General features: G+C 41.2%; 1 protein-coding gene across 7 annotated transcripts in view; it reads left to right on the forward strand.

The window, feature by feature from the left end:
* Positions 1-19,333, forward strand: part of LOC138743999 (MOB kinase activator 2-like) — a 138,382-nt gene extending 119,049 nt beyond the window's left edge. For 6 of the 7 annotated variants that reach the window (XM_069899531.1, XM_069899544.1, XM_069899540.1 and 3 more), the window contains 2 exons: positions 13,452-13,636; positions 17,855-19,333. In XM_069899531.1, the coding sequence (XP_069755632.1) occupies positions 13,452-13,636; positions 17,855-18,120 (451 nt within the window). In that variant the 3' untranslated portion in view covers positions 18,121-19,333. The remainder of the gene's footprint in view (positions 1-13,451; positions 13,637-17,854) is intronic. The other variant, XM_069899535.1, reaches the window with a different exon arrangement.
* The last annotated feature ends 223 nt before the right edge of the window (positions 19,334-19,556 follow it).

The raw sequence follows: 19,556 nt of genomic DNA on the forward strand, positions 1-19,556 counted from the left end.
TGTGTGTTGAGAGCCATCAGAATTTCAATGGGAATATTCATTGATGTAAAATGTTTGCCTTCAGATTCTCTTTGATATTTATCTCAATATTATATATTTTGTTTTTAAAACCCAACACCCAACCCCAACCAACCAATTTTCCCTTGCAACCGCTGCAATCGTGTCTGCCTGTCCCGCATCGGACTGGTCAGCCACAAACGAGCCTGCAGCTGACGTGGACTTTTTACCCCCTCCATAAATCTTCGTCCGCGAAGCCAAGCCAAAGATATATTTTGTACAATGATGTGCTGATGCTTTGAAGAAATAATAGTAGTTCCCAAGTTTATCATCGGACGAGTTTAAAAAAAATGCATATCGAGTGTTTACTGTTGTCCTTCAATATACTAAATGATAGTGTTCAACAGAATAGCAATACTGAAGAATACATTTTTAAATGGTAGCATCATTATGGGTCAGAAGGAGACTATTTGGTTTGTCAAGTCTGATGGGTTCCAGTGGAGCTATCTTCTCAGGCCCATTCCCCTACTCTCATCAAAGTCATACAAATTATTCTTGCTCAAGTGCCTGTCCTTTTTCCTGTTAAAAGGCACTGATTATTTCTGTTTCCCCCATTCCTACAGGCGATGAATTCACCACCTGCTAATGAGAACAGCTTCCCTCTATCTACCTTCTTAAACCAGTCATGATCTTGTAGACTTCTATCAAATCTCCTCTCAACCTTCTTTGCTCCAAGGAGAATAATCCCTGCTTCTCCAGTCTATCCTTATAGCTGAAATATCTTATCCACGGAACGTGAATATATGGATGACGTTAATCCTTGGTAAATTATGTCCACATTTATAATTTCTTAATAGTTATTAATGCAAATACATTTTAAAAATCAAGATGCAACATTTAAAAATAAAATGTAGGTCTAAAGTTTAAAATGAAAATATAATGTTGGAAATACAGTGCATCAGGTAGCATCCATGGAAAAAGAAACAAAGTTGATGTTTCTCATTCAAGACTTTTGATCAGAACTGGTAAAGTGAGAAAAGTTGGGTTTAAGTTGCAGAACATTAAGGAGGGATTAAACAGAACATCTCTGATTGGCTGAGGCAAAGCATGTTAATCCTGATTGGTTATGGAGTCATCTAGTTAATAGAATGAGACCAGTTATCAAGATTCAAGAGTCCTTTGTTGTCATGTAATAAAATTGGTGTAATATTACACAAAATTCGCTTTAGTCTGCCATAAGGCAGGCAGTTTTGTCATCAAAACTGCCAGGCGCCTTTTACAGCAGAGAAAGAGAAGCAAAAGAGTCCTCCAGAATCGCTGAGTGTCTGTGGATTCGCCTTCAGCCCCCTCTTGCATCCCAATATCTGGTACTCCTTCAGCTAGTCTCCAGCATTCAGAGGCCTGTGTGGGATCCTCACCTCGAGTCGCCAACAGCATGCAGCCCCTCACTGACACTGTGATCACCGATCCATGGGTCATCTGCTCGGCTTTTCCTCAAATGGGGTTGGCATCCCGGTTTTCTGGTGTCCTGTGCCAGTCCTCTGCTTCCCCAAAGTCTGGAATCCCTTAAGGCTGCTGCCGAACATAGGTACTGCTAGACCCATTTTAAAATGAACGAGTTGGCTCCTTTAGCAGGCCATTTAAAGTTTGTATGGAGCTGTCAGTGGTTGGACTGAGCACTGTCTCCACTCCCCATGGGTTTGCACTAGCGGTAGCGCTGCTATTTTTTTCCCCCCAATAGTAAAGCTAAAGAAAGAGACACATAAAAGCTGTGAAATGTAGATGAGAAGATTTCTGAACCTGAAACCCAAAGAGTGGTTGAAATGACTAGCACTTCAACAACTTATGGCTTTGATGAAAATGGGCCAGTTATCTGTTATATAAACTACGTTTTTTCTCTCTTAAGAATTTGCAATTTAGCTTTTGGTTTATTAGCAGCTCTTGCCTACATTTCATAAGTTTGATATGTCCCTTTCTTTGTTTTCGCTAGTTCTAACTTGCCCCTTTATTATTACTGACTGATAAGTATTAGATCATCTGGGTGACTGTCCTTGGCTTTTCAGAGATGTTCTCCTTGATCAATCCATCTCTGCTCCACCTTCTTTGCAACTTAAAACTAATGTATCTCTTTACTTCCCCAGTGTTAATTAAGGTTTTTTTAAATTCTGAAATGCTACCCCGTTCTTCTTCTACAGATGCTACTTGACCAAATGAATGTTTCCATCATTTAATAAAATTGAGATGGAACTATGCCGTGTTGCAATGAGGCCTGTAAATATTGTAAAATCTTGTCTGATTGCAGGTTGGAAGATATTTTCAGGTATTCCTGATAAAGCGCCTTTCCAAGCAAATATTACTTAAACCTAGACAATTCTACTCTTGTAATTGAGGGATAAAAAAAGTTTTAGTGACAGTTGTTTCTCAGCCGAATGTGGAATGAAAGAGTACAAACATTTAAAAGCAGTTATGGCTTTTAGGACTTGAAGGAAATAAAAATGAATCATAAAGAATAATTCTTATTCCATTTCTTATTGATGTCATCATCCATTGCAACACCCTTTGTGGTTGACAACATTCAGTTCCACTCCATTTTAACCACAAAGCTCATTGAACAAAGTTATTTAGGTTTTATAATTTATTAAAGTTTTGTTCAGGTAATAGTTGGCTTTTGGGAAAACAGTAAATTGAGTTAGTGAAACAACAACCAGTTTGTCTGCATGCCCTGAGATATACGGGGTCCAGCACCAATTTTTTCTTTTTACTAGTGTTTTACCCCTCAGATAATAAATGTTACATGCCCTCTTCATGTTGCTGCAAATTTTTATCTTGAATGCATTTTAGCTTGTAGGCTCTTTGGTGTAAGGGCAACAGTTTTCCTTGGAATTTATTCAGAACTACCTCAAAAGTCATAAACTCAAAGTGGTGTACTCCTGATGGTTTGAGTGTGATAATTTGCGTTCCAATCATCCATCACAGCAAGCACCCTGTTAGGCTGGTGGGAAGCTTTTTAATTAAGCTTAAAAGGATATAAATTTGTAAATGTTTGTTTTTGAGGTCATTGAGAGAACTGCATAAATTAGGTTTTGACTTTCATTACTATATAATGCTGCTCTCCCTGTGCCCGGACTGGGGCCGCCGTCTCCCCCTTGCTCCTGCCCGTATCGGGGCCGCCGCCGTCTACCCTTCGCCCGGACCGGTGCCGGGGCCGCTGCTGCTCTCCCTGTGCCCGGACTGGGGCCGCCGTCTCCCCCTTGCTCCTGCCCGTATCGGGGCCGCCGCCGTCTACCCTTCGCCCGGACCGGGGCCGGGGCCGCTGCTGCTCTCCCTGTGCCTGGACTGGGGCCGCCGTCTCCCACTCCCTGTCCGGACCGGGGCCTCCGCCTGCCTCACTCGACCGAGGCCGGGGCCGCCGTCTCCCCCTTGCTCCTGCCCGGATCGGGGCCGCCGCCGTCTACCCTTCGCCCGGACCGGGGCCGGGGCCGCTGCTGCTCTCCCTGTGCCCGGACTGGGGCCGCCGTCTCCCCCTTGCTCCTGCCCGGATCGGGGCCGCCGCCGTCTACCCTTCGCCCGGACCGGGGCGGGGCCGCTGCTGCTCTCCCTGTGCCCGGACTGGGGCCGCCGTCTCCCCCTTGCACTCGTAAACCACCAGGATATGGCGTGCAACTCGTGAACCACAAGGACATAGCCTGCAACTCGATCTGCGGCACGGGGGACCCCACCCAATACACCGGGCCTCTTGTGGTACTGGAGCCACCGTGCAACGCGTGAACCAAAGTTGCTGTAGGTCACATGAGCAACAAACGCACAAAGTGGCACACAACCACAGGAAATGAGCCAAGTCCAGTCTTTGCAGCTCATTGAGCAGACACCCTGCCCCCAATTGCTGCCTGGGGCCGGAGTTGGCGCACGGGTTGCACGATCTTCGGCCGCCCTAAGGCTAGAGCTGGACGAGGTTCCCACCCTGGATGAGACATATAAGGCAATCGAACAACTGAAAAGTGGCAAAGCAGCAGGTATGGATGGAATCCCCCCAGAAGTCTGGAAGGCTGGCGGCAAAACTCTGCATGCCAAACTGCATGAGTTTTTCAAGCTTTGTTGGGACCAAGGTAAACTGCCTCAGGATCTTCGTGATGCCACCATCATCACCCTGTACAAAAACAAAGGCGAGAAATCAGACTGCTCAAACTACAGGGGAATCACGTTGCTCTCCATTGCAGGCAAAATCTTCGCTAGGATTCTACTAAATAGAATAATACCTAGTGTCGCTGAGAATATTCTCCCAGAATCACAGTGCGGCTTTCGCGCAAACAGAGGAACCACCGACATGGTCTTTGCCCTCAGACAGCTCCAAGAAAAGTGCAGAGAACAAAACAAAGGACTCTACATCACCTTTTTTGACCTCACCAAAGCCTTCGACACCGTGAGCAGGAAAGGGCTTTGGCAAATACTAGAGCGCATCGGATGTCCCCCAAAGTTCCTCAACATGATTATCCAACTGCACGAAAACCAACAAGGTCGGGTCAGATACAGCAATGAGCTCTCTGAACCCTTCTCCATTAACAATGGCGTGAAGCAAGGCTGTGTTCTCGCACCAACCCTCTTTTCAATCTTCTTCAGCATGATGCTGAACCAAGCCATGAAAGACCCCAACAATGAAGACGCTGTTTACATCCGGTACCGCACGGATGGCAGTCTCTTCAATCTGAGGCGCCTGCAAGCTCACACCAAGACACAAGAGCAACTTGTCCGTGAACTACTCTTTGCAGATGATGCCGCTTTAGTTGCCCATTCAGAGCCAGCTCTTCAGCGCTTGACGTCCTGCTTTGCGGAAACTGCCAAAATGTTTGGCCTGGAAGTCAGCCTGAAGAAAACTGAGGTCCTCCATCAGCCAGCTCCCCACCATGACTACCAGCCCCCCCACATCTCCATCGGGCACACAAAACTCAAAACGGTCAACCAGTTTACCTATCTCGGCTGCACCATTTCATCAGATGCAAGGATCGACAATGAGATAGACAACAGACTCGCCAAGGCAAATAGCGCCTTTGGAAGACTACACAAAAGAGTCTGGAAAAACAACCAACTGAAAAACCTCACAAAGATAAGCGTATACAGAGCCGTTGTCATACCCACACTCCTGTTCGGCTCCGAATCATGGGTCCTCTACCGGCACCACCTACGGCTCCTAGAACGCTTCCACCAGCGTTGTCTCCGCTCCATCCTCAACATCCATTGGAGCGCTCACACCCCTAACGTCGAGGTACTCGAGATGGCAGAGGTCGACAGCATCGAGTCCACGCTGCTGAAGATCCAGCTGCGCTGGATGGGTCACGTCTCCAGAATGGAGGACCATCGCCTTCCCAAGATCGTATTATATGGCGAGCTCTCCACTGGCCACCGTGACAGAGGTGCACCAAAGAAAAGGTACAAGGACTGCCTAAAGAAATCTCTTGGTGCCTGCCACATTGACCACCGCCAGTGGGCTGATAACGCCTCAAACCGTGCATCTTGGCGCCTCACAGTTTGGCGGGCAGCAGCCTCCTTTGAAGAAGACCGCAGAGCCCACCTCACTGACAAAAGGCAAAGGAGGAAAAACCCAACACCCAACCCCAACCCACCAATTTTCCCTTGCAACCGCTGCAATCGTGTCTGCCTGTCCCGCATCGGACTGGTCAGCCACAAACGAGCCTGCAGCTGACGTGGACTTTTTACCCCCTCCATAAATCTTCGTCCGCGAAGCCAAGCCAAAGAAGACTATATAATAGTAACTTTTAACTTGGGACCAGAAATGTGGGTTTTGCCACCAGCATGGTACTATTGGGGAAAAATATTTCGGAATAGCAAATTTTTTTGCCATCCAGATGGGAATGCAGGGGCACAGCAGCACATTCAGAATCTCATTTGCTTCCCGTCATTTTTAGCAACTTGAACTTGAAATTTGAATCATTGAAGAATAAAACTAGTGTTCCAGCACTTCCATACTGCATTACTGATTTCTTTCTTCTTCTTCTTTGGCTTGGCTTCGCGGACGAAGATTTATGGAGGGGGTAAAAGTCCACGTCAGCTGCAGGCTCGTTTGTGGCTGACAAGTCCGATGCGGGACAGGCAGACACGGTTGCACCGGCTGCAGGGGAAAATTGGTTGGTTGGGGTTGGGTGTTGGGTTTTTCCTCCTTTGCCTTTTGTCAGTGAGGTGGGCTCTGCGGTCGTCTTCAAAGGAGGTTGCTGCCCGCCAAACTGTGAGGCGCCAAGATGCACGGTTTGAGGCGATATCAGCCCACTGGCGGTGGTCAATGTGGCAGGCACCAAGAGATTTCTTTAGGCAGTCCTTGTACCTTTTCTTTGGTGCACCTCTGTCACGGTGGCCAGTGGAGAGCTCGCCATATAACACGATCTTGGGAAGGCGATGGTCCTCCATTCTGGAGATGTGACCTACCCAGCGCAGTTGGATCTTCAACAGCGTGGACTCGATGCTGTCGACCTCTGCCATTGTTATCCAAAAATCAAGAAACTGGCAAAAAAAAATTGCGGAAAATAATTAGGTAAAAATTAGGGAAGTTTAAAATTGGCGCGTCTTGCCTTTTGCAAATTCTGCAGTCTCAAGCAATCGGAAAATTCACATATCTACCAATCCTCATGGGTGCTGGATACCAGGGGTTTTACTGTACTTATAAACCTGAGCACTAAACTGGTGGCAATTTTATGTTGCTTGCACCTAGTCAATGTGAGTTAAAGGATTTTATTTCCAAAGGTAAAAGTAAAATCATAATTTACCACGCTTTGGTGAAACTAAATTTTTGTTGCAGATTTTACTTCATAAAGTTTTGTTTGACTAAAAATAAATTAAATTGGATTATTTTATGCGAGTTGAAATGCTGATTAATGAGGGATCTGAGTAGATGTTCACTGACCTGAGCCCTCGGCCACTTTGATAATTTGCAGGCTCTAATTCAGCTTAAGTTTTCCCAGTCTTGTCTCATTGAAGTCGATACACATGTTGATGTGGGGATGCTGTGTGTAATTGCCACTGGGGTGTCTCTGTTATGCAACAGATAGAGCGAAGGTGTTCAATGAAACAATCCCTTACTCTGTGTCCAGTCTTTCTGACCAGAATCAGAATCAATTGTCGTGAACATGAAATTCAGTGTTTTGTTGAGGAGGCCACAACAGCAGCTCCAAATGCAATAGATGACCCCTGCAGATTTACAAGCGAAGTGTCGCTTGGGGACACTTTGGGGACCTGAATGGCAAGGGAGGAGGTGTGGGCACAATTGCACCATTTCTTGCTGACATGGGTAGGTACCAAAGGGCGATTCCCTGCAGAAAGTGGAATGTAATCATGTTGAACATGGTGGAATTTGTGGAGGTTAAAGTTATACTGTTGGCATTCATAATTGCTTAAATTTCCATTTGACTACCATTCAAATTTATTGGCCAAATGGATGAACAGTAATCGTGCATTGAAGACACTGGTGGATTTCCTCACCAATATCTACCTTTCCTTATTCCCACAATATTTTCTAAAACTACTGTCAAGCAATGATATTGCATAGCAGGGATAAATTGGTGGAAGACCAATTTATTTTTCTGATGCTCAGTACAATGCTAGTCCTCTTGTGCTTCAACACTGAGGATCAGGCCCTTTGACCTGCAAAGCATATGCAAACCATCAATATTCCTTTACTCCTGTACTGTGATTTTAAAATTTTAGTCCTATAGGAATTCATATTCTGTCTCAAGTTGATTTTATATATTTTTAAAAATGGATCTCTTTATATTCTTTTCATTATAAACTGTGCAATATCAAGGTTTATCATTTATGCCAAATGATTCAGAAGTTTTGGGTTGCGTTGGGAGAGGATGAGGCCAAATCTTAAAAGGTTTTTAGAAGTGTGCTAAGAAATGGTGCACACTTGGATGTTTAGTATTTGTTCAGCGCTTGACGTCCTGCTTTGCGGAAACTGCCAAAATGTTTGGCCTGGAAGTCAGCCTGAAGAAAACTGAGGTCCTCCATCAGCCAGCTCCCCACCATGACTACCAGCCCCCCCACATCTCCATCGGGCACACAAAACTCAAAACAGTCGACCAGTTTACCTATCTCAGCTGCACCATTTCATCAGATGCAAGGATCGACAATGAGATAGACAACAGACTCGCCAAGGCAAATAGCGCCTTTGGAAGACTACACAAAAGAGTCTGGAAAAACAACCAACTGAAAAACCTCACAAAGATAAGCGTATACAGAGCCGTTGTCATACCCACACTCCTGTTCGGCTCCGAATCATGGGTCCTCTACCGGCACCACCTACGGCTCCTAGAACGCTTCCATCAGCGTTGTCTCCGCTCCATCCTCAACATCCATTGGAGTGCTTTCATCCCTAACGTCGAAGTACTCGAGATGGCAGAGGTCGACAGCATCGAGTCCACGCTGCTGAAGATCCAGCTGCGCTGGATGGGTCACGTCTCCAGAATGGAGGACCATCGCCTTCCCAAGATCGTGTTATATGGCGAGCTCTCCACTGGCCACCGTGACAGAGGTGCACCAAAGAAAAGGTACAAGGACTGCCTAAAGAAATCTCTTGGTGCCTGCCACATTGACCACCGCCAGTGGGCTGATAACGCCTCAAACCGTGCATCTTGGCGTCTCACAGTTTGGCGGGCAGCAACCTCCTTTGAAGAAGACCGCAGAGCCCACCTCACTGACAAAAGGCAAAGGAGGAAAAACCCAACACCCAACCCCAACCAACCAATTTTCCCCTGCAACCGCTGCAACCGTGTCTGCCTGTCCCGCATCGGACTTGTCAGCCACAAACGAGCCTGCAGCTGACGTGGACTTTTTTACCCCCTCCATAAATCTTCGTCCGCGAAGCCAAGCCAAAGAATCTTGCATACAGATGGAGCTTTTTCAGAAAGATAACTCAAGATTTTGAATGATCTGCTTCTTTTAATTTTGTTAATTTAACACTGAAAATGGAAAATAAATTAGTCTTAAATTAGTCTGCAGCTTAAGATAGCCCCACTGAACTCCTTCAATTATTTGAATTGCATGCCTTAAGACAACAAGGAGCAGGGGTGTGGCAGTTGTCGAAGTCCCATGATGTGGAATGAGTAAATACCCATAAGTGCTAGAGAAAGAGAGTTTCTCCAGTACTTTTATGCATTTTCTGCAATCACAGTGTCTGCAGACTTACTTGTTTCACTCCATGTGGAATGAGTACTGCTTATGGCTTGCTTTCATGGACTTCAGCATCTTTGACCTAGTGACTAGGTACTAACCTATCAAGCTGCAATTTAATATAAATCCACTTCATTTTATTCACTGAGCTTACCAGGCTGGGTAAATAGTGAAACTACATCTTTTGACTGAATTTAAAAATTTCAGCTGTTTTCCAGGGAGTCACTGGGATAAACTAACCTGCAAGCTACCTCTACCTTTTCTCTGAACCAACAACTGAGATTTAGTTATTACCTTTGTAAATACAAGATTTTTTAAAGGAGAATATGAGACATTTTAATGTGAACAACAATTCTCCATTTATGCTATTAGATATTCATAGTCAGCTTGAAGATTGCAAATGTGCTTGATTTTTGAGGGAGCCTCCAAAGCTTGTTTCAAAAGATGTACTTCATTTTTCCAAACACTATAACATTTATTGAGATATATAGAGAGCTTCAGCTATTTTCACTTTTTTTTAAAAAAAAACAGCTTTTCTAAATAAGCAATCAGTGGATGCTACTTTGCAGCTTTTGAATGGATTTCAGCCTGTTAAAAATGCAGTTCAATCTTGCTGTGATAATCCTATGCAGCAGGCAGTTTGTTCCCAGCAAAGTCTCACATAGTATTGGGAAATGGGACAGATGCCCTACCTTGGTGCTGTTCACTGAATGACATGTAGATTTTATCAGGATATTGGGAGAGTATATCCATTATGTAGTTGATGAAAATGTCAAGGTATCCTTTAAATCACTTTGAAAAGTCAGAAATAGCCTTTATTCACAATTTCCTCATGCTAAGACCAATATATTATAATGTTGTGCACAAACAACCTTTGTGGATTGGGAGGGGGGGGGTATGTTATGGAACTATCATTGTAGATGTCTCTCCAGTGTAAATAGTTCAAGTCTTAGAAAAGTAAAGGGCAGAGTTATTGCAGTGGATCGAACCATATATTCTGTGCCAAGTTTGAGGTAATGATCTTCAACCACCTGTTTTTCTCACATGGCCAAATGGATGAATAGTAATAATGCATTGATAATGTATTATACCTCAACAGGGAGCTCAAGATTCAAATTACTATATTACATCCAGAGTTAGCTAGATGCCACTGGCTTTCAAGTGCTGCCACAGAGTCTATGGTAATAAATTTTCATGTAAATTTAAAAAATCCATTGTAAATTATCTAGGAATCACAAAGGTGAGGACGAGAACCACATGGAATGATCTTGTTATTAATATTTGGCAGCACCATGATGTTATTACACGTGGCTCTTTCAACATTGTTTTCTATTCTCTGGAGCTGTTTACTGAGATTGTTTTAGTATCTTTGCCAAATAAGGACCATTTTCATTTTGCCAGCTTTCACATGAACAATTCATGTGTACTGGGTCCCTTCTATGGTTAAAGTATGTTTTTCTAAGAGCAGGATCTGTACTACTGCCTCAAAGCCTTTTTAGGGCTTGTGGAGTACTGCAGATTTGTTGCTATGTGGAAATACCAGTTCCTTCCCTTCACTTTTACGTATTTGCTTTCATTAAGTGGTGCTTATCATTATTGTTCTTCACAGACACAATTTGAAAAATAACAGTGGGACTGAAGAATCAGTATCTCTGAGAGTTCTGTGAAAGAAAAATAATTGTAAAGCTTAAAGCTTTTCGGTTGTCACTGCATTCTCAGTGTGGGAAAGTGCTTTATTTCCTTCCATCTGTATTCAAATGATTGTGTGACAAATTTAGGCTAAATATTTGCTTTACTTTCTTGTACCTTATTTATTCTTTACATAAATGGCCGTTGGCACTTTGTTACTATAAGTATGACTAATATAGTGAAATTTATCTGTGAGAAGGCTGTCCCTTTTAAAAATATTGGGTTGGAAACAGAACTTCTTACTAGTAATCATCTTCTATGATACAGCTGGTGGGAAAAAGTAACTCTGGTTCTGTGCAATCACTGAAACTTCTACCTGCAACCTCTTCAAAACCATTATTTTCATGTTGAGGTTGATTTGTACCTTGCATTTGTTCTCAAGTCTAACTTAAAACTAATAAATTGTTAATCCCAAAAGCCAATTGTAGCTGAGCTGCAATTTTTGAAAATTGAAAGCTATCAATGATAGGTGTCACCTTCTTGAATGTTTTGAAGATATGTTAACATGAAGTTTGTTTCTGACCTGTTCTGACTTCCATTTATGTAAGCATGACATGCATGCTCTGAAGGTGAGGAATAAAAGCCGGAATCGGCTTCCACTGTGATGTGAATAAAAAAAATTAACACAGTTGTAAGAAATGAAGTAATTGGGTTTAACTCCAAAAAGCCAATTAGCAGGAGCAGGCTCGAATCAGTAAAAAAGATGGCAAGGTGAGGAAAGTCACTGTGGAAGAAGTATGTAGGTTGTATGTTCAAGAGAAAACAAATCTCAGGATCTTCTATTGGAGCGGATTTAATAGGATACTGAGGTTTCACACAATGATGTTGCAATACCAGCAGTAATGGAGATGAATGAGATTGAAACCAGAAATGTAGTTAGTTATTTTCAGTGCTCTCAACTGGTCTCCCTCGTGTATTCTCATTCCCATGTGCCCTTTTACTCTTCTTTGCTCTGTTATTCATCGATGTGCGCCACCACTCGACTCTCTCCATTATCCAAGCCATCCAGATTTTTAAATAACATTCTCATCCATATCTGTTGTTTGCTTTTGGCTAGATATTTTTTTGCTACAGTTGCAAGTCAGTGCATGCAAAAGTGGGTATGTACTGGCTTGCAACTGTAGCAGGGAAGGGTTGACACAGGAATGGGAGAGGATAATTGGCACAAACAAATCGGAGAGTTTAGTTATTGTGAGTTCCAATTATGAAGTAGCTATGCACACCACAGAAACAGACCTGTTGGCCCAGCATCTCCATGGTAGCTAAGTTGGCCACCTGAGCTAGTCCTATTTGCCGATATTTCTTTAGACATTTCCCCTCTATGCATCAGAATAAATGTTTTCCTATGGTAGTTTGTTTCAAATCACCACTGCACTCTTTGTGGAAAACGTTGCCCTTTGGGTCCCTTTTAAAATCTTTCTCCTCTCGCCTTCTTGTTTTGGACTCCCAACCTTGGGAAAAAGAATGTCTGTGCCCCCCCCCCCTCCATGTTTTTGTAAACATCTGTGTGGTCATCCCTCAACCTCTTATCCTCCAGGGAGCATGAGTCTCTTGAAACTCAATCACTGGTAACATCCTTCGGAGTCTTTTTTTGCACCCTTTCCAGCTTAATTACATGCTTCATAGCCGGGTAACTCGAACTGCACATTGTATTCCAAATGTCACCTTATGGATGTCTTGTACACCTTTTAAATCGTTGTAGTTTCTTAACATAGTGAAGCAAATTTACAAGTGAGACATTACTTTGGTCCAGAGAGAGTAGCTGTTTCAGTGCCTTTTGATTGAATATCAATTGTAAACTTAGAATTACAATAAATGCGTACAGTTCTCCACTTTCAAAATTATGTTCAGAACATTAAAACATGAACACAGTACAGTAAATATTCAGAATCAAAAATGGTTGTGACAGGAGCAAGTCTGATCATGTAACTGAAAAAGTTGCTGTCTTAACGTTGCTGTAAGACTGCAGTCAGTTTTTAATTTACAGATTTATTGATGCTAACCTTGCTCAATTATTCTGCTACTTTTCAATGATTTTTGAATAGTTCACCAAGTCAGTGTTGAAGGCATGTTTTTAATGAATTATTTTGAGATGTTATAGTATTTATGGGCAGATGCAGCAAACCAATTTGTGCACAGCATGACCCATAAAGAGCAAAGTATAAAATGGCTAGTTAATCTGATACTGATGTTAGCAGAATTGACAAGGGCATGCAGATTGTGCTCTAATTCAGAGAGGTTGCTAAACAGATTCCCAGCATCTTGATTCATATCTGTGACATTTCAGCACTTGACAAAGAATCCTGACTTATATATTGTTTTGGCTTTGAATATATAATCTAACACCAAGGACAGTGCTTGCAACAAAGGCAAAACTCTAAGCCTAAAGGACACAGGTTGCTGAACACATTTTCTAAAACGTATTTAGAGGCTTCAAAGTGAGCTGAGTAAATACTGTACAAAATTTCATCTTCCCATCACTTCATTAAGTAACTTTTCTACTCATTCAGAGCAATACTGACAAAGTGGAGAGAAAAAAAACTGCTGTTGTGTTAAGTTTGTGACTAGGAAATTACTTTTCTTATTTTCAGAAGTTTCTTTGAGGTTTCGGTTGGTACATGTAGAATTGAGAAGTTTCTTCCTCTGAACAGGCAATGTTATTGGTATGATGAAAGGGGAAAGAAAATCAAGTGCACAGCCCCACAATATGTGGACTTCGTAATGACTTCTGTACAAAAGTTTGTGACCGATGAAGATATCTTCCCAACAAAATATGGTAGGTGATGCATTTTTTTTTCCTTGGTTAGGGTTCCTGGATATTTGATTGAAAAGTAAAAGGTCCCGATTAAAAGTCATCGATCTGAAATGGAAGCTCATTTTTATTTTCAACAGATGTTGGCCAAGCTACTGAATGTTCCTGGCATTTTTGAGTTGATGTCTGTCTAAATATCTATGTTGCGTGCCACGAAAGATGGTAATGTCACAACTCATGAATCAGCATGAAAACGGTGCAGTTTTGAATGTCATTACACAGTTGGAACTGTAAAATTATTCAGTTTACATTAGGATTATCTCATTTAAATGTACTTCTTGGGAGTTTGAGAAATAGAGTCCATATAGCTCCAAGTTGCTAATTTCAAAATTAGTTTAGCATAAGCCTGATTGAGTTTTTCAAGGAGCTGACAAAAGAAATTGGTGGTGGATATAATAATTGTGGATTTTTGTAAGGCACTTGACAAGGTCCCCCATGGTAGTCATGAAGCATGGCGTCCATGGAACCATGCCTATTTGGATTAAGAATAAGCTTGCCTGCAGAAGGTAGATGGAATGAACTCTACCTAGAAGTCAGAGATGAGTGGCATTCTACAGGGATCTGTTGTGATTTTTTAGATATAAATAAAATTGATTTGGTTAAAGAAATGAGGAGTGAGTCAGGAAGTTTGTAGATGATGCAATGGTTGGTGTGTTGTGGATTACAACATGATACAAACCAGATGCAGGGTTGGGTGGAGAAATGGCAGATAGAGCACATTGGAAGGTCATGTTTGTTATCGCACCATGGTGCACACACAATACACAGCACATAATAATCACCTTAAGATATAATTTAAAATAAATATTTTGGGATGATTTGCTCAGTTACAGGATGCTGTTCATCAATCTTCCAGCCTGTCAGTCATGACTTTGATGCTACTGTACCTCCTCCTTGATGGTAATGGGTTATAGATACTGTGCTGTATGGAAAGAATCCTTTATAATTCTTTAAGCAATGCTCCTTGTACATCTTGTCAAGGAAAGGGAAACCCAAGTGATCTTTTTGTCTGTTTTGATAATCCTCTGTATTGACCAGGGTGGACACTTTGCAGTTAGCATACCACACAATGATGCAGTCATTGATGAAGCCATTGAACCTGAAGGCAAAGCATATGGTTATTGGCAGGATTCAACAGTGTGGATGAACAGAGGGATCTTGAGGTCCAACGCAAGTTGATGGGGAGGTTAAGAAGGCGTATGGTGTGCTTCCCTTCATTAGTTGGAGGATTGAGTTCCACAGTTAAAGTATTGCATTCAGTTGTGATTGATTCATTACAGGAAGGATATAGAAGCTTTAGAGAAGGTGCAGAGGAGATTAATCAGGATGTGCCTGTATTGGAGAACATGTCTAATGAAGCAAGCTAGAGTCGCTCTCTATTTAGAGTGACAGGATGAGAGGTGACTTAGAGGTATACAAGATTATAGACTGGATAGTGAGCATCTTTTTTCTGGGCTGAGAATAACAACAACCAGAGGACATCTGTTTAAGGTGAGTGGAAGAAAGTTTAGGGGAGATGTCGGAGATAAGTATTTTGGAATTCTTTGCCAGGTGCGGTGGTTTGTGCAATAAGGACATCTGAAAGATTGTTATGGAGTAGGTTAATATAGGTCAGCTCAAAGTGGGAGATCTCAGTTGGTGGCTTTCCTTTTCAAAGATATTGACTAAGGGCTAATGGAATGAAAGGGGTTGAAAGATCTGTCATGGTCAGAGAATGGAGTAAAGCCCTTGAGCAATCTGAATAATGGAATTAAAATGTTAAGGAAAAGGAGCTAATTAAGTTAAGGAGACCTTTTATAGGGATTGATGAATTGTAATTGCATGATTTGGAGTTGACAAGTGGGGAGGAATATTCCAGGAAAAAGTTGATTTGCTAAAGCTGGCATGAGGGAAAAAGTTAATACAGCAATTAGTTTGCATTGAATCATAGCATAGTAGAGGCAGATTTAGTTGTGGCTTTCAGAAGGGAGTTGAATCCTATTTTTTACATAGGGGGAGAGAGAAAATAAACACTTGCTCAGATGGATTGCCCTGGCAGAGAGTTAGTTTATAGTCAGAGACACGAGAAGAATTGGAGACTACGGTGCTACTCCATGACTTTGAGGTAAGAAAGCCTGAAATGTGGAAGACCCGACAGAGTGCATCAGGCAATGATTATGACATTTCAAGTTTTATTTGCAGCTGAAGGGTAAACCAAGATTTGTCCTCATAGATTTAATCAGAAAATGCCATTGAAGATGGGGGTGGTTCGATCTTGATAAATCTGGGCAACTTTTGCTGACCCAGAATTGTAAATGATAAAACAGTAGTGACTGGAAATAAAATTGTTAGGAGGGAGATTGGGTTCAGTGTTAAGATAAGAGTGAATAAAGATGTTAACAGAGAAAGTGAACGATCAAAATGAGCCAGTGATTACAGCCTATGATACAAAAGATGGCCCGTGGTGGTTTCAGGGAAAATATCAGATCCAACATTGACTATTTCATATCTTAGAAAATTATCTTGGTCTAGTCTGTTTAATTGAAAGGGCAAAGCAATATGGAACATGACAGTCATTGTTATGGGTTATTGCTGGTCAGGTAATGTCACAGGATGGAAAGGGATTACAAACCTTTGTTTTATGACTTTTTCTAGGATAGTCTCTATCAGTGAAAAATACACAGCTGCATCTTGAACTTGTATAGTGCCAGATTTTCCAAACATGAAAATGCATTCATCATTTTTTATGAATGCCTCTCTCACTAACATATGACAAGACTCAACCAGCTTAATAGGAAAAATTATGTATTTTAGAATTTGATCTTTTAAATATTTGACCAATCTTGTGATTTTTGTGGTACCTTAAGTTGTGTCCTTTAACACTAGCTGCAATTGTTCTTTGGAGCAGAGAATAGAATCTAGAAAAAGACTTTGGACAATGATTCAGGTTGTGTTTCATTAATTTTGATAACACTATTAAATATCAAAGAAAACCAGCTGAAACGTGGCAAAATTGAGTTTCGACTTCTGAGTACTTTCCAATTAAAAGCTGAGAAATTGCAGACTAAAGGATACAAACATTGACCATGACCCATGGATGCTATCCGATCTGCTGAGTTCCTTGCAACTGCAGTGCTTGGTGTGTTGCTCCCTCTGCTGGCAGATGATCTGAATCTGTGGATATGGAATGGGAGAAACTGGTCATCTTTCTGCATAATAATATATATGGGTGATTCACGATAGGCTGAAAACACTGTGATTGTAGTAGGATATAGTAGTAGAAATATATATGGGAACATTGTTTTCAATTAAGCTTGGTCCCTGTCTATCAGAAGGACTAATAATGCACATTAGTTGTGAGAAAATATCCTGTCTATGGTATTTTTTGAAAGGAGGAATTTGTTCTGTTAACTGGTGTTGTACTTATTCCTGAACTGAGCATAGGTACATAATGACTTATCCTGAGACAAATACATGTTTGTTAGGAGGGAGATTGGATTATCTGGTGCATTGCAATATTTCTTTTCATGTAAAGGATGTTTATGAATGCAAGTTAAGTTATATGCAGGGATCAATTTCTATCAGATTAATAAATGATTCAACTTTTTATTTAAATTAATGTTGTTGGCCCTTGGTCACTGAAAATTTCTACATGATCTAGCAAAAATGTAATTGCATTTTCCTATGCCTGAAAATGATGGAATATAGAGTTTAGGATCTCTAAGATTTTTTTGGCATTTGCTTGATGTGCATCTGGAAGAGAGAATTCTGAGAAAAGGACTTGGCTTTGCTAAAGTGGAGTCTTCTTCTATCTGACGTTAGTTCCATTGGTACTGCTTTCTTCTGATTAAAAACAGTAATGGATAGGCAACAACAACAAAAAATAGTGGATGCACAAGATTCTGTTGGAGTAGTAATAACTCAGCTTTGCAAGACACCTGTTCCAATTGATCACGTGTCAGAAAAGTCATTGTTCAAACCTAGAAGAGCAGTTGATTTCCTTCATCCTTGAATCACAAGACCAGTTTTAGTGTCTGCACTTTCATCTTGAGGTTGTCTGGATTAATGCAACACAGAAATGCACCGTACTTTCTGGTCTGAATGCAATTGTTCCATTTTAGTCTGGGAGGATGGGAGTCTAGCTTAATTACGATATTGTTTTAAACTAACAAGATCTAAATTTGTTTCTCTTTCTAATTACAGGCAAAGAATTTCCAAACTCCTTTGAGTCTTTAGTTAAAAAGATTTGTAGATATCTGTTCCATGTATTGACGCACATCTACTGGGCTCATTTCAAGGAGACTGTTGCTTTGGAGCTGCATGGACATTTAAATGCACTGTATATGCATTTTATGTTATTTATAAGGGAATTCAATTTGGTAGATCCCAAGGAAACTGTTGTCATGGATGATCTGACGGAAATCCTTTACAGCCATGCAGCATCACAGAACCATGTCAAGGAAAGATGAGTCACATGCAAAGAAGAAATTTGATCATGAGGAATGTGGGACTTAACTGTACAGGATTAAGTGTGGAATTTTGTTTCACACTCTAAATGCAGTGTTTACTTCTAGGAAAGAACCACATTTGACATGGGAAGATGATGTGCAGAATGGTGGTACTGCCATTTTAATATATTATTATTGATATGTTATTAAAAAATGACTTTTAACTTTGAAGTGGCATGCTGGCAAACATGCTGTTTACTGCTTCTCCCCTACCGAGTAGGAATGAAATGGAATAGATGTCTTGGTTTTAACCCAAGAATATAGAGGTTTGAATTTGGACATATTTGTATGGTTGTAATCTTGGAATACTGGAGCCATCATGCCTCTCTGGCAACCAGTCAAGTACCTCTCTTTATTATGCAACTTGGACCAGTTATACATGACGGGAATATTTTTTTATTTGCACATTCTATCTGCAAGCTCCAGAATTGTATTTAAAAGAAAACTTAAACCGCAGCTTGTAATAATATTTTGGCTTGCATTGAAAGCTGTGGGAAGACTATTTATTTTCCCCTCTAAGCAATTCTATATTCAGTTAAACTTGCAGATTAGCCTTAATTTTAGAGTAGTCAAAACCAGTTGCAGGGAGCAAAATAGCAGGAGAGGTAAGTACTGCAGTCAGGCCTGCTTCAGTACTATATCAGGGGCCTTTGCTCTGGCACATTTTAATGATGAGCTGTTGTTGCTTCTCTTCCTTATACAGATATCTAAGAAATGTTCCTGATCAGGGAACAAGAGGAAAGTCAGATGTTTCTTTGAAGATGGTCACTTCAATGTGTGTACACACTTTTTGTAAATATTGTTTGAGGTTGGTGTGCTGTACATGAATGCAACCTTGGCTTTTCCCCATCAGTTCAATATTGATTTATGGATATTTCCAATTTCTTTTGCATCAAAGTTTAACAAACATGTTTGTTAGCAATACAGATAGGGGAAATTGGGAATAAGGTGGATGGATTTCCAAGATCAGTGGCCTCATTTTTAGTTTTAAACTGAGGGGCAGCATACAATTTCACTTTAGTTATCATTTTATTAGAAGTGTAGGGTTTTGATTTGCTGTTTTTCTTGTGTTGGATCTGTTGCACTTGAACCTTGTAGTTAACGGGTTTCCAAGTAAATTTCTGTTGTTTTAGGCTCATTAATATAAAGTTATGAATAAAAGTGATACAAAAGATTGCCTGCTTTGTGATGAATGTATTATGAAATTAATTTATCCTAAGTTGTTCAGTAGTTTTAGGTCCTGAATTAGTGGGTTTATTCCACATGGGCTGTAGGCTGAGTGAGCAAAATTATACTGGAGAGCTCATTATTGTGTATACATGTAATCCTTTCAAGTTATCTTTTAGGATGGATAAATTATGTGGCTTGTGTTCAGCCACATTACTTTCATGAGAAAC

The sequence above is a fragment of the Narcine bancroftii genome, chromosome 1, assembly GCF_036971445.1.
Source record: "Narcine bancroftii isolate sNarBan1 chromosome 1, sNarBan1.hap1, whole genome shotgun sequence".
Taxonomy (NCBI): Eukaryota; Metazoa; Chordata; class Chondrichthyes; order Torpediniformes; family Narcinidae; genus Narcine; species Narcine bancroftii.